Source organism: Pimephales promelas, chromosome 24 (assembly GCF_988280905.1).
Source record: "Pimephales promelas chromosome 24, fPimPro1.hap1.1, whole genome shotgun sequence".
Lineage (NCBI taxonomy): Eukaryota > Metazoa > Chordata > Actinopteri > Cypriniformes > Leuciscidae > Pimephales > Pimephales promelas.
The window spans coordinates 25990108-26006478 of record NC_142792.1 but is presented as its reverse complement, the minus strand read 5'-3'; the positions used below and the strand labels follow the sequence as shown (position 1 = coordinate 26006478).

Below are 16371 nucleotides of genomic sequence, written 5' to 3'. Positions count from 1 at the left end.
CTTAAAAACCTTATTACCTTTCGTTTTACTTAGTGCGACTGGTACAAATGTCTCATTTACAGATAGACATTTCAAATAATACTAAACATATCTCTTTGGTGTTTTATACACCTTAATTCGACTGCATAACTCCATGAGGGGAAAACTCCATAGCACTGAAATAAACAAATTAAATTCCAGTCAAATCAGAAAGTATTCAACTTCACTTTTCACCCAGACAGATGTGGCTGTTTATCTTTACCATGTACTCATCACATATACTTGTGTCTGTCCTTTAAGCATGTTGTAAGTAAAATGCAGTGACATTAGCCCCAAATCTACTTGAAATACATGTTTACAGAAAAGAAACAAGACTTGCATGAGTTACTGCAAGTGCTGGTTGAGCAATAAATTACAATAGCCTATAAAAATCAAGACGTGCATTGAGACTGGCGTATGCCAATCTATGCAACATAATTGCAATAGAAACCAATGAAAATATTCCAAAACACTAACATGACACAAATCAGATATGAGGAGTTTTGATACAGCGTGGACCGTTAATAATTTAGATCAGGGGTTTTCAAACTTTTTGTGTGTGTGGAACACTATTTGTAATCAAGAATTTTCAGGGACCACCTCATAATACACATATTATGATATTAAAAATTATATTATATTTTACATATTATAATCAGGTTCATTTGAACAACAGGCTTCGTTATATATATATAATATCGTAATAGAACGTAATATCCTCCTTTGTCACCCTCCACATCTTTCCCTTGTTTGTATCATCTGTCTAATATAGACCTATATTAAAAACAAACAACTAAATAAATGCTCGCCTAACCTGTTGCTATCCACCGATCCAGTGTTGTGGTTCTGATGAAACGGAGCTTGAACGTCATGGCCGACCGCCACTAGCCAATTTTAGTAATCACACAATAGCTTAACAATTTAATTGACATTTTATATAAATATAGGGTACATATTCTTTTTACTTTTTTTAATAGGAATTTCTTGGTAAAATATTTTATATTTTATTTTAACTTTTCACGGACCACCTGCAGTACCCTCACGGACCACTAGTGGTCCACGGACCACAGTTTGGGAATTGCTGATTTAGATCACATTCCAATATGCAAATAATTAGTTATGGATGGACAGTAGCCACGTTTCCATTACCCTTCAAATTGTGGAAATTAAAATGATGAATTGAAAATATGCCCAATGGAAACTCGTAGATTTGGTAAAAACTCCTATATTGCACAAAAGAGTATATTTTAAGCTTGCATGAGGTGGTTAAGGCAATGTGAAAAAGGAATATTTAGCAAAACTGTAATGGAAACGCTGAAATTTTGCAATAGTTTTGCGCAAATCTGTAATGGAAACGCGGCTAGTGTGAAAATAGCCACAAAGCTAACGAGGTAAAACGCCTAATTTGGTCGGACAAACACATTTCAGAACAACAGTCCATAAAAACACAGATGAAGCCTTGATTCTAGCTCAGTGATCCCATGACAATTTTTCTTTTACATTATTATTTCACTGAAGGACACAAGTTTTGAGGTGTTAAACTGAATAAAATATACGAGGACGCTTTGATACAACCTTAGAAATTAGACTCTCCCCTGCAACCGCTCAATATTTAAAACTTTATCAATGAAATGGTCAAGTATGGTCATAAGCATTCATATATACATGACTGACAAAAGAAAATAAACAGGATCAAGCCAAAGAAACAGATCCAAATAAATGACGTGTGTAGGAGCATCATCTGTTCAGACGATTATACATATACTGTACAAGAACGCATTTGCTAGATGACAGCTGCCTTTAGTTATTTTGGTGTGTTCAAGTGCAGCTTTTTGGCCGAAACACAGTCAGCTTTACTTGCCACTAATACAGTGAAGCAGGTACGGGGTGGGTAATCAGGAGAATTCCCAGTGAGCCGCTTCACTTTCAAACACCGCAACGCAGCCTATGCATGAGTTGTACCATGTAAGGGAATTCTCCCCTCCTCTTCAAGATAGAGTTGGTTGGGTCCATAGCCGTCTGTTTCAGAACGTTTTCTCAGGTAGTACCGGTCCCGATAACTGGACTGGTGATAGCTGAATTTCGACCCCATGTCAAATTATTACGCCCACGTTGAAGTCAGTAGCTGCTTGTCTAATCCCAACCCCTCCCCCACAACTAATCCTAAACAATAATTTGGTGGGGGGTCAAAACTCGGCACAACACAGGCCCTGCTGCACGCGTCAGGGAGGAGGGAGGAAGAGGTCAGGAGGGGCTGAAAAAGCCAGGTTGAAAAAAAGAAAGGCATTGGAGGAGGATACTGCCAAATGTGCCAAGCTTACAGATTTATTTTCCACAGGTAAAGAGAGATAGGCCTAGTAATGATTAGCATTAGCAACGTTGCAACGTAATTATTTGTCAAATACCGTTGTAGCGTTGTCAATCTATTCACAAGCAAAATAATAATTAAGGCGAGAAACGGCAGGCAAAAACATTGTTTTTTTCCACTACACTTTTGTCTGTTTGTGTGTAGATTTCTCATAAATTCATCAAAATTTGTCAATCTAAATCATCTCGCTGCTCGTCGATCGCAATCTGCACCCTGTCATCACACACACCGTTAGAAAGCTCTCTCCAAATATGGTCATTTCCTTTTTATCAGCGTGAAAGTAAAAAGGGGGGTTTTACTCTAAATGCGCAAAGCCAATTTTCTCAAAATGACCTTTCTCTCATACTCCAAGCCCGAAATCTCCACTTCAGTATCACCTATATACACCAAACTTTCCAGTCTTGTACCTAGTTATATTATGAAGGCATTTGCTGAGGGATATGTAAATATATTATTCATAGCCTGATTTATATAACATTTTATTCCAAAAAATAAAATGGTGAAAATATTTTTTAAGGCTATTGACAGTATATTCTGATTTACAGGATAACAAAAGCAGATATCCATAAATCCCTCAGTGATTTTAAGAAAGAGCAGTATGATGGTACATGATCAACCAAAATGTATTGTTTGTTCAGAAGTGGGTGTAGTAAAGGAGTAAATTACCACAATTTGATACCCATGCAGGAAAATACCCATGCAGGTGAATTATTATTTAACCTTTACATTATTGTTGAACCATGGTATTAATAAAAACTACACAATAGTAAGAGCTGAACTGTTGCTTCATTTATTCAATTTCCTCCACCATGGAAAAAGTGGGCCTGTCTTGGGCCTGAAACTCCCGGGCTGAAAATTGGCCCCACTCCGGCCCTGCCGTGAAGTCGGTTTGGTGTGTCCCTGGGATTATAACAAAATCATTTTTTGTACCACTTTAGTTTAGGGTCCAATTCCCACCATTAACTAGTTGCTTATTAGCATGCATTTTACTAGAATATTGTCTGTCAATAACTAAGATGTTTTTAGTTTATTAGTACTTATATTAATGCCTTAATGAGAATAGTGAAAATTGAATACTAATATAAAGTGTGAAAAAAAAATGTATTACAATAATCCCAATTAAATTGCCCCCTGCCTTTGTGCGTGCAAATGACTTTGAAATCACTCGTTTTTCTAAGCATCTTGCTACGCTGAGGAACACTGCGATGTGTTTCCACAACATTTTTTCCAATGACGCTTCAGGTCTCTTTTATACGTGAAACTCCCTTCACACTGATGGCACGTGAAAGGCCTCTCTCCGGTGTGAATTCTCATGTGAGTCTGAAGGTTTCCATTGAGTGTGAAGCTCTTCCCACACTGAGGACAAGTGAAAGGCTTCTCTCCAGTGTGAATCCTCAAGTGAGTCTGCAGGTTTCCTTTCAGTGTAAAACCCTTCCCACACTGATAGCACATGAAAGGCTTCTCTCCAGTGTGACTTATTACATGATTCTCAAGGTGTTTACTGTCTTTATATCTCACCCCACACTGATGACACTTAAAACAGGTCTTTTTTGAGTGAAGCCTCATGTGCAGTTTAAGGGTTACCTTGTGTCCCAAACTCTTTCCACACTGATCACATGTGAAAGGCTTCTCTCCAGTGTGACTGTTCAAGTGATACCTTAGGTTTAGATCTGTCGTGAAACTCTTCCCACAGAGTTTGCAGGGGAAGGGCTTTTCTCCATTGTGAAGTCTAATGTGCCTGTTAAAGCTTCCCGTTTGAGTAAAAGCTTTTCCACACTGAGGGCAGGTGTAAGGCTTCTCTCCCTTATGAACTCTCATGTGGGTTTTCAGGTTTCCTTTTTTCTTGAAACTCCTTCCACACAGCTGGCAGGTGAAGTTAATTTGGGTTTTTTTAGCTCTTTTTTGTGAGGAAGTCGTTTTAGCCTTTGAACAATTAAACAAGTTGTCTCCAGTTGTGAAATTATACTGGTCCTTCTCCTCCGTTTCATTCAGTACTCCACTCTCCTCTTTCAGCGCTGTCAGGTCTAAGGTGAAAATAGACAAGTTAACAATGGCACCAAACAACAGACACACCAAACATGTAGGCATGTATGCAGAATCCTGTAGCCACAAAGCAACTGAAAGAGTTGTAACCTGTAACCTCAGAACCTCTTCACAATATTGTTTACTCTTTACTTTTGAAAAAGTAGTGTCCGCTCAACTGTGCTCTTTCCTGCAAGAAAATTATATCTATGAAAAATTCCAGTCAGGATTCAGACCGCATCATAGTACAGAAACTGCGCTAGTTAAAGTTACAAATGATTTACTTTTAGCTTCTGACCAAGGCTGTATCTCAATACTAGTCCTACTTGATCTTAGCGCTGCGTTCGACACTATAGATCATAAAATACTCTTGGATCGACTACAAAACTTCACCGGTGTTCAGGGACAGGCATTAAGCTGGTTTAGATCGTACTTATCGGACCGTTATCATTTTGTCTGTTTAAATGGGAAAAAATCAAAGATAACGTCAGTAGACTATGGAGTACCGCAAGGATCAGTTTTAGGCCCTCTGCTATTCTCAATATATATGCTGCCACTTGGTAATATTATAAGAAAACATGGAATTAATTTCCACTGTTACGCTGACGACACTCAATTATATATTTCATCACGACCAGATGAAAACACTAACTCATCTAAAATGACAGAGTGTCTCAAAGATATAAAATGCTGGATGACGCGTAATTTCCTGCTATTAAATTCAGATAAAACGGAGGTATTACTTATTGGTCCAAAAAACTACTCACAAAACCTCTTACAATACAACTTTAATATAGACGGATGTCCTGTTACTTTATCCACTACAGTAAAAGACCTGGGTGTTATACTAGACCGCAACTTGTCGTTCGAAAATCATATTTCATATGTTACAAGAACAGCCTTTTTCCACCTTAGAAACATTGCTAAGCTACGTAACATGCTATCTATTTCTGATGCAGAAAAATTAGTTCACGCATTCATGACCTCGAGACTAGATTACTGTAATGCTTTATTAGCTGGTTGTCCTGCATCCTCAATAAACAAGCTACAGTTAGTACAAAATGCAGCTGCTAGAGTTCTTACTAGGTCAAGAAAATATGATCATATAACACCGATTTTATCATCTCTACACTGGTTACCTATTAAGTTCCGCATCAACTACAAAATACTACTACTGACCTATAAAGCCCTAAATGGTTTAGCACCTATGTACTTAACGGACCTTCTTTCGCCCTACAATCCACCGCGTTCCTTAAGATCACTAAATTCAAGGCTTCTGGTCATTCCTAGGATATTGAAGTCCAGTAAAGGAGGGAGGGCGTTCTCGCATTTAGCTCCAAAACTCTGGAATGGCCTTCCCGATACGGTCCGAACCTCTGACTCGCTGACACAGTTCAAAACTAGATTAAAGACGCATCTCTTTAGTCAAGCATTCACATAATGCTTACCTTCTAGTCCTCTGTTATGCCATACGGAACCGTTTGCCACTGAAACTGCTTAACGCACCAGTGGGGCTCGACAGCCTCTTAGACAAACGGGTCGGCGCGTATGGTTGGGTTGCGGAGAGTTCGGGTTACGGAGAGTTTGTGAGTTATAACGGAAATTATTATGAACATCAGCTATGCTAATTATTTCCCATCTGCCTTTCTGCTGTTATCTCGGGACGCTTGTCCCGAGAAAAATGGCGTTCGTCAGGTCCAGTTTTGTGTCCAGCCTCTCACGGGGATTTCGGATGCCCCAACGCCTGTGATGAGACGACTCAACGCCTGTGATGAGACGACTCAACACCTGCGATATGTTATGGCGCCGTTTGATTCATAAACAATATTTATATTTAATATTTATATTTAAACAATATGAATGTAAGCCAGAGGAGAACTGGCCCCCGACTGAGCCTGGGTTCTCCCAAGGTTTTTTCTCCATCCAATCTGATGGAGTTTGGTTCCTTGCCACTGTCGCCTTGCTTTTGGCTTGCTTTGAGCTTGCTCAGTTGGGGTTATTTATTTAGTGTTTAGCAATGTTGTTGATCTGTGTTATGCTACTTACATGTTATCACTGTGAAGCTGCTTTGATACAATCTGTATTGTGAAAAGCGCTATATAAATAAATGTGACTTGACTTGACTTGACTTTTAGGGACACATCCCAGTTATCAAAACCACTATCTAAAACCCACAGTTTGACCAATAAGTAAAACCTGGAATCTAAGTCTAAAATATTATATATAAAAAAAACATTGGCATCTCAACTATGTTCGGTTTTGCAGAGAAACTGTATTTGAGAACAATATAAGTTAGGATGTAAGCCGGATTGTTTATGTATTTTAAAGAAATAAACAAACTGCTTTTGCCATCTAGTCATTAGATCTTTCGCCAACATTGGCGAAAACATTCTCTTGGTTACATGTACAATTATGTTGACATCCATCACATCTAGCTGACTGCTACTAGAGTAAATGAAGAGTCTTCTTATCAAACACAAGGAAAGTGTGGTGTGCAACAGGGCTCAGTATTAGGTTCTCTGCTTTTCTCCTCATATGCTTCCCGAAAGAGACAAACGTCATTATATTTCACTGTTATGTCAATAATACTCAGTTTTAACACAACATTGTTAGTTCTTCACAACATTCCAGACTGTTTTAAGGATAGCAAATATGGGATGTCTAGTAATTTGTTCTAATTCTGGCAAAAAATCTCCAAATATCTAGATCCCAATGGATGGATGTAACTGTACATTTCTAATGTTTGTAGAACAGCCTCCCACTGAGCAAAGTGATGTCCAAAAGACGTCTTTTAAACGTCTTTGTCACAAAAGTCGGACGTTGAAAAGACGTCCACTGAGGGGCCGGAATGAAAGTTTTTATGACGTCTTTTTGTGACGTGTTCTGGACGTCCGGTATAGACGTTAATGGGTCCTTCGGATAAGATTAAAAACTAGTTCAAATGTGGCCATTGTGGACATGTTTTCAACATAACTTATGGCCTCATTTAGACAATTTATACTGTTTCTGGACCAAATAAACACTCTCGGGATGCATTAAATTAAAACTCATGGTTATTTACATTGTTTAGATGTGGTTTAGATGCTGATATTTGTTTCATTTTAAGTCACCATTGTGGTGATGAGTGTTTGCTTTAGTTGGGCTCTTGGTCCCAATTATTCTTACTTTAGCTTTTCTTTGGCTGTTGTAACTGTTTGCATAACACCATTGATTGTGCAGAGAAAGCCAAGAAAATAAAAGTCTTCAGCTGCTTGTTGATGATGACAAACGCAATGCAAGCATTAAACAACATCTAAACTTCTGTTTTTATATCTGAAATAATTATTCACCTTTTAGAACTGCATTATTTGGACCAGTAACTTTATAATGACCACTGTGTATAATATGTTTTAAGAAAGTGAATCAGATAGTCACACACAAGATATCAAGATTTTGCATATGATTCTCAACGACGGTGACAACCAAAACAAAAAAGCCTGGGAATCGAGGATGTTTTGTACTATGAAAGCTACCCATCATGCATTGCAGCATGAAGCATTTTTTTATTTATTGTCACCATTTTTGTGAATCATATGCAAAATCTTCATGTCTGTGTGTGACTCTATGGTAGATTTTCTCAAAACATTGTGTAAATTTGCTTTTTGTCCAACTTTCATGCTACTAATGCAGTTCCACAACATTGGTGGTTATAAACTCTAGATACAAACACAAAAGTCTAAACACAACGTTAAATGCCTTTATGTTGATTTCATCATCACCATCATCATCAACAACAACAACAACAAGGAGCTGATGAGAGTCAATTTTCTTGGCTTTCTCTGTCACAACAATGGTGTTATTCAAACACACAGTTACAACAACCAAAGAAAAGCTAGAATACGAATTATTGGGACCAAGAGCCCAACTAAAGCAAACACTGATCACCACAATGGTGACTCAAAATAAAATAAATATCACCATCTAAACAATGTAAGGAACATGTAACATGTAAACATTGAAATAAACTTGAGTTAATTTAATGCATCCTGAGAGTGTTTATTTGGTCAAGAAACAGTATAAATTGTCTAAATGAGACCATAAATAATGTTGAAAATGGCCACATTTGAACTAGTTTTTAACCTTGTACGAAGGATCCATTAACATCTTTTTCAGACGTCCAGAACACGTCAAAAAAAGACGTTATAAAAACTTTCATTCCGGCCCCTCAGTGGACGTCTTTTCAACGTCCGACTTTTTTGACAAAGACGTTGAAAAGACGTCTTTTGGACATCATTTTGCTCAGTGGGCTTCTATGCCCTTTTACATGTTGCAGGATAAAGTCACACCGAAAGCTCTCGGATTTTGTTAAAATGTCTTTATTTTTGTTGAGATGAACAAAGGACTTGCGGGTTTGGAACGACATGAGGGCAGAGCCAATCCTCCCTATACGCAAGTTGCGTAGGGCCCCGCCTCCCACTCGTGTCAAAGCGCGTCAATCAAAGTTACTACATCGACGAAATAATTAAGCGGGACTATCCCGGTCACGAAAAGAAAGACTGAGAGAAAAACACCATGTGAGTGAAGAATTGCAGGAACAGCGATCACCTTTCCAAGTTTGGTATCACCAAAGAACAGTAGTCACCATTAGTTGAGGTTTGTTTCGCTAATCAATAGGACTTATTTATATGTGAATGAAAGGTAATGTGCATCTCTGTCTGTCTAACCAGCCCGATCTCATGAAAACAGGAATCTATTCGACAAATTTAATTTGTCGTGTCATTTATACACCAAAATAGTTGTTGCATGCATATGATAGAATGACACTGACCTGTTTGTTCCTCGGGATCTTCTTTTTTCACTCTTTGAACTTTGATTGTTTCTTCAATCTTCATGTCTTCAGTCTCCTCTTTAATAAACACCATCTTTGTTTGTTCCTCAGTTTCTTCATGTTTTACTAGAATTGTTTCTTCAGTCCTCATGTCTTCACTCTCCACTTTAATAAACGCCATCTTTATAAAAGTATGTTTAGGATGAGAATAATTAGATGAAAGAAAAACACTCTAAACTAAATCTCTGTGCGTGTCTCAATCAGCATGTGTGTTCAGTAGTTCAGTTCTGGAGTCAGTCAGAGTGAGAGTTAATGGACTTAAATCACTTGATTAGACTAAAAGTTATAAAAAGACTCAAAACTAGCACCAAATGAATAAAAGAACAAAATATAAAACATCTCATAATTAGATTAATATTTGGTTTTAAAAAATGGTATTTAATGATATGCAAACATTTTAAAAAGAAAAAAAATGTTAGTGTTTACTGTTGTTCTCCGTTGCATTTATCCTATTTGCACGTTCGCTGAATCGAGCGCTTTGAATCAGTGAATCATTTTGAAAAGTATTTGATTCAATTGACTCGGAGTTTCAAAAAGCTCGATTTTGAGACGATTTTCTGTTAATGAGTGTGTGGATGAGCTTTACTCAAACAAATTAACATGCACTGATGTTAGATAATGCATCACAACGTCACATTGAATAATAACGCATTACGTTTACAATTCCTGTTAAAACTATACAATTACCTGAATGGATAGCTTTGAATTAAACACTTTACAAACACTAATCTTCTTCAGCCGAATCACAACAGAAGCAAGAGTACGGCGCACCCTTATGACGTCAAATCACAACTCCAAAATAAAAGTCCTGTTCTAAAATAACTGTGTAAAGACATACCGTCGCTGTCGGGCGGAAACCTCGTATGTCCAAATTTGGTCAATTTCATATTTTTTCACAAATCGATGTTATTGGTCAGTCTCCACGTGGGTCTGTTATTTTTACAAATTATTACCCAATCGAAAGTGTTGAAAATAGCTTGTGAGCAAACCTCTTAACTCCATTGGACACTTCAACTGTGTGTCAAACCTCGTAACTCCACCCCTTCTTCACTTGGCGCCGCTGCACTGCCTGGGAGCTTTGCGGCATTTTTTCTCCTCAAGATTGGAAGTCGCTGAGCAACACGTCCTCTGAGGTAAATGTCCTTATTCATGATTTAGTTATATCAATTATATAATAACAGTTTATATATTATATAACAGTTTTATCTCGATCGAAGTAATGGTAGTGCAAGTGTAATGTAGTCTAATTATGTTGATTTCTGAGGATGCTAGATTTTTCTTTCTGCTATGTCTTTGCATTAGACGGTACGTTAGCTAAGTTAACTTATCATGTTGATTGAAATCTTCCATGGTATTGTTTCTGACGAGGAAATTTAATTTAAACCGCAAAAATTGCCTGTCGTTGACTTAGTTAGCCGCTATGTCACGTTATTGGTTTTGTCATCATGTTAGCTGCTAGGTGAGATAGGCAGCTGTGATTTTCGTGGGGCTTAAATAAAAATCTCTCGACCCCTGCTAACGCTAGTTCTGGCACTCATTTGAGGAACAACATAATAATTTAATGTGCTATGTTAGGATTGTAGCTTACAATGTCACGGCATTCCGTCATGTTCATCACTTTAAGCAAGCTAGCTGGCCTCTTGCCTTGTTATCATACTTAAACATGCCGTATAACTTAGTGAAACGATCATTTGACCTTTATTTTATTTTTTGCAGCAACCATGTCTGTGTCCTTAAAGGAGCTCTGTCAGATGGTCAATGTGCCATATGATCAGGCAATGGCCCTAATATGACAGTGAGAGCTCTGATGGAGATAGTGTAACGTTAGAGAGAGAGGAAGCAACAGTGGTGGAGGATACAGTGGTGCATGCTGGTAGAGTGAATTTCTGAGAGATAATCATGATTTCACATGCCAAAATGAATGAGTTTTAATGCAGATGTATTTCACAACAATATAAATAAAAACAATCACACTAATTGTACGATGTGTTTGAAAAGATTTATCTGGTGGTCTGGAGGAAGAGGAGGCCTCACTCCTGGCTCCAGAGCAGGTGCAGTTTGACACGGGTAGGTTTGATGCTTTTCTACATTTTGCTTTTCTGCTTTCTGCTTTTCTACATGGATTTCACAACCATAGAGGTAACACTTTACAATAAGGTTCATTAGTTAACATTAGTTAATGTATTAACTAACATGAACTAACCATGAGCAATACATTTGTTACTGTATTTGTTCATCTTTGTTAACGTTAGTTAATAAAAATATAGCTGTTCATTGTGTGTTCATGTTAGTTCACGGTGCATTAACTAATGTTAACAAGATTTAAATAAAATATTAGTAAATGTTGAAATTAACATTAACAAAGATCAATAAATGCTGTATATGTGCAGTTCATATTAACTAATGTAGTTAACTAATGTTAACTAACGGACCTTATTGTAAAGTGTTACCACAATGTAAAATAAATAAAAATGACACTAATTGTACAATGTGTTTGAAAAGATTTCTCTGGTGGTCTGGAGGAAGAGGAGGCCTCACTGCTGGCTCCAGAGCAGGTGCAGTTTGACACGGGTAGGTTTGATCCTTTTCTACATTTTCTCATTAAATTGGATACGGTCCTTCAACTATAGCCCTTACTGTTGACAGTTTATAAAGATGTAACTCATTCATGCATGTTTGGTTTGTGTGTGTATTTTGAAGTTTTCCATGGTGCAGGCGATGAGGACTCGGATGCACAGCATTCATGCTCAGATGCTGAGGAAGACGCACCTCCAAGGAAAAGACTGAGAGCTTACAGATCTTACACCGTGTCCTAACTACACGCGATGTGACGCGACGCCGCGTCACGTAATAAAAGGTATCTTTTCCATGTTAATCAGAGTTTTTGTCCTAACCAGACGCGACGGCGACACGCAAAGTTTCTAATTTAGAAACGGTTCCTATTTCTGCGACGTCGTGGCTGACAGAATGAAGAAATTACACTGGTTATGAGTACACATTATTTATTTTTAGTTAAAAATTGGTCACTGTGCCACAAGATAACGGATAATTTACCTCAGATTTTGAAAACAGATAATATAGCGTTCAAAATGACTTCTATGCAAACATATACAACTGTACTTCATCACAAAATTAGTCAATGAGTATGTTTTGTTAATGTTTTGATTTTTAATAATGTTATTTCTTGATTTGATTATGTAACTTCTTACCCATTTCCAATGCGAGTGCGGGCCAGCAGTGTGCTTTCACGCACACGCTGTTCTGCGTGGCTGTGATTTTTGAGTGTGGCATCTCACAGTCGCGTCCCGTCTAGTGTGGACAGACACACTTGCTGTCGCTGGAATTTTATCGCGTCGCGTGTAGTTAGGACACGGTGTTACAGTGATTATGTTGTTGTGTTATATTTTGTGCTATTAGGTACAACAACAATGGAACGATGGACTTCAAAATCAACCACTCTGATTACTGGCATTCACATCCAAGTCACCAACTCCGAAACTCCACCTCAGACAGCCACACAGTCACCCCCACTCTATTCAGGCCGCCTGAAGATCACAGTGCTGAAATTCAAGACCTGAAGGAAGTCATCCCAAAGGACTTTCACAGCTTTTACGACAATTTACTTCACTAGCTTAATATAGGATGCAGTATTAAAGGAGAACTGGCAAAATGATCCTGGGGTGTAATAACACATTGGTATCGAGTTTTATCTCTAAAAACTGTTTAGCTTATAAAGCTAGTATATGTTGGCATATAATAAGTAAAAAGAAATCAATGCTAACAATGCTCAAAATAGCCCCACACTAACACGGTAGTATAATGAGGGTCTCTACATACAAACCGAAGCACTGAGAACTTTGTAAGTGTACAGACAGTTTAATAATAATATACTTTATAAAGACAGTAGCATCCCGGCGCCATCTTTGGAAAACAGTCTCGACCAATCGAACCACTAACGCCACACTAAGTGAGCTGAACTAAGTTCCAAGTCACAGTTTAGCTCGTAGCACAGCGTTCGTGGTTCGATTGGTCGAGACCGTTTTCCAAAGATGGCTCCAGGATGGTACTGTCTTTATAAAGTATTATTATTAAACTGTCTGTACACTTATAAAGTTCTCAGTGCTTCGGTTTGTATGTAGGGACCCTCATTAAGCTACCGTGTTAGTGTGGGGCTATCTTGAGCATTGTTAGTGGTATTAACTAGTGATTTCTTTTTACTTATTATATGCCAACATAACATTATAAGCTAAACAGTTTTTAGAGATAAAACTCTTTACACTCGATTATCATGAAAACAAATCCCAGAGAAAAGTCGACTCGGTACCAATGTGTTATTACACCCCAGGTTCATTTTACGCAGGAGTTCTCCTTTAATACAGTCAATATAATGGCAATGTAACCACACACAGGGTCTCACAGATACATGCACACAAACAAGGGCTAACCATACTCACAAACACAAATACACAAGCCTTAACTGTGATTTTATTATATTATAAATATTATTTTATATTAATATTATATTTATTTTATTGTTAAACTATGATATTAGTTATTGATGTATTTTAAATGTCTACTTTTTACTAGGCTTATTATAAATGTGCATTGAAGTTTTTAAATGTATAATATAATACTTGAATTGAATGTTTTGGATACCACCATTAAATTATTGTTTTTATTATTATTATACTGACTCAAAGTTTCCTCTCGTGGCACTGTAAAATAGCCCAACTATTGTTTTTATGGGAGAAAAAACTGAAAAAAACGTCTACTGGCGTCGAGTAAGCCTATCTTTGGATAACTCTGTCTCTGTCTGTTTTTTAGGTAATAACGAGTGAAAATAGTTAGGTTAGATACATTTGAGTAGGCCTGTTTTGTTAAAAATCGAAAGCTGTAATGCTTAGATGCAGAAGGAAGCCCGTAAGCCACAAAGGTAAGTTTGTGTGCAGATTAGGCTCATTTCCGCCTATTAGACAGCCTAGTCAGCTCGTTTTTTGTGTGTATTGCATCACTTATAGATCATAACCTTTTAAAATAGAGTTTATGAAGATATATGTAACCACAACCATAAGCTTAGATTAGCTCTTAAAACCTTGTCTCGTCAAAAGGCTCAACGCGACCGCGGACTTGCATGAACACTGCTGGCAGCAGCAAGTCTGCGTCGTTCCACAGCGAGTCTCGTATCTCCCTGCTCCCAAGTCATAAACCTCGGATCTCCGATTAAACATGATTTTGGGGAAATGTTGTGTTAATGTTGGTACACAACTGTATATAACAGCAATATAAGGTATAATACCAACTTTAACGATACAATGTTTAATAACTCAAAAAATACGCAGTTTTGTTTATTTCCTGAAAAATGATGGTTTTGGAGATACGAGGATTCCGCCCGACAGCGACGATACGCATGTGCATATTCATATGAATAATAAAACACATGTCAGCAGCATCGAGTTAAATTTTATGTGAAATAGAAAATACATGTTTAGTTATGTGCTGAAAATGACTACCAAAAAAGGGTTTGAACCACATCTAATACGTGAGATTCTGTCTAAAAGGTAAACACTAACGATTTAGTGCATAGACCATTTCTTTACTTATTTTCTTGCTTACTTTTCTATATCAAACCATTTTTTCCCCTAGTTTTGTTTGATATGAATCAAATGTATGAAAATTATTATTGAACTCTAGATAGCTAGCAATAATTTTTTGACAGAGCCATTTTAGATAATCAGTCTTACCTGGTGTGTGCATGTTGTTGAAGTGGATTCTTCTCAGAACTGTTCAATCTTACAGTGTTTCTGTCTGTAGCCGGTGATGTGTTTGAAATACGTCTTTTAAAAACACTTTTGTAGTGTTTGCTTTTTGCTTACTTATTAAATGCATTATATAAATAACTTTGGAGTATAAATCGTGGCACGTTTTAGATTATGTAAAAAGGGTTATAGTCCCAAAAATACAATATAGCAAATGATAAAAAAAATAAATAAATACTGTATTTCCATCAGATATTGTTTCCTCTTTTTCTTTCACAGTATCATACACACAAGACAACTCATCTTCAATTTATCTCAACTCATCTTCAACTTAAGTTCAGAAGGTTGTTGAAAAATGTTAATATCCTATTTTAATATTGTTTTAACTATCCAAGCTGGACAATTACATCGCTGTTTTCTACAGAGCTGCTTTATCGATGAAATGAACTAATTTAATATTTGATGATCTTAACAACTGAATCAACACTGAAGCCTGAAATAAATCATTTTCCTGCTATCACTTTAAAGCTGCTTTGAAATAATGTGTATTGTATAACGCTATATAAATCAAGGTGACTTGACTTGTATTTTTAAATGTTGAAATGTTGTATTTCTGACTGTTTTTATGTTTTAGATCATATTTACAATTTTACAAGATTTTTCAAGATTGCACACTGAAGTACACGTTTAAAGGGATAGTTCACACAAAAAATACTTTTTTACTTACTTTTACAGAAACAAAATTCCAGTCTTGAGCAACAAATGTTATAAATATACATTATTAAGTGTTCCATAGATGTGGAGACTTGTGGACAACTATACATTAACAAAATATTACATTTCATTAAAATGAAACAAACCTTACATTAACTGATCTTATGTAATATTGTTAATGTTTAAGGCTTTGTCGTGAGTCTTTGATGCTGTCCCACTGAAACACCAATAGCTTTCTAATTGTCAGTCTCTGTTGTATATTAACCTCCATTTGTCATTTAAAAACCCCTTCTCTGATTTTTGTGTGATTTTGACATTAGGCTGAGTTTGTTTAGGGCTCAAAATGGTCAGATATTTATCTTTACCCCTACAAGCAATGTGAAAGCAGATTTTCAGATGTTACACAGCTACCTGTATTGTGCATGCTAATGTGGAAAGACAATTGCAATTATATTTAGGATTCATTCATTTGTTTTTGAATAATATGTGACCCTAATAATTGTTTACTTTATAGACAAACATTGACAGTAATAGTTTTTGCTATGGCACTAGAAAATTTATCAAACAAAAATGACTAAATGGCTTGTGGAAAAAAAAAACCCATTGATAATAATAATTAAAAAATA

General features: G+C 36.8%; 1 protein-coding gene and 1 long non-coding RNA gene across 4 annotated transcripts; one reads left to right on the top strand and one right to left on the bottom strand.

Moving 5' to 3' along the window:
* Positions 1-1623: 1623 nt before the first annotated feature.
* On the bottom strand, positions 1624-10056 carry LOC120489827 (uncharacterized). Its single transcript, XM_039686975.2, has 3 exons — positions 9963-10056; positions 9216-9396; positions 1624-4410 (listed from the first exon to the last, which is right to left on the bottom strand). The coding sequence occupies exons 2-3, from the start codon at positions 9394-9396 to the stop codon at positions 3572-3574; spliced, it is 1020 nt and encodes a 339-aa protein (XP_039542909.2). The 5' UTR covers positions 9963-10056; the 3' UTR covers positions 1624-3571.
* Positions 10057-10119: 63 nt separating this feature from the next.
* On the top strand, positions 10120-13304 carry LOC148969299 (uncharacterized). Of its 3 annotated transcripts, none has more exons than XR_016149940.1 (5): positions 10120-10408; positions 11274-11342; positions 11778-11846; positions 11976-12132; positions 12693-13304. It is a non-coding gene; the product is annotated as an uncharacterized LOC148969299 (long non-coding RNA). The 3 variants fall into 3 exon arrangements; XR_016149939.1 differs by lacking the exon at positions 10120-10408 and adding an exon at positions 10955-11148; XR_016149938.1 differs by lacking the exon at positions 10120-10408 and having other exon boundaries at positions 10955-11342.
* Positions 13305-16371: the final 3067 nt, after the last annotated feature.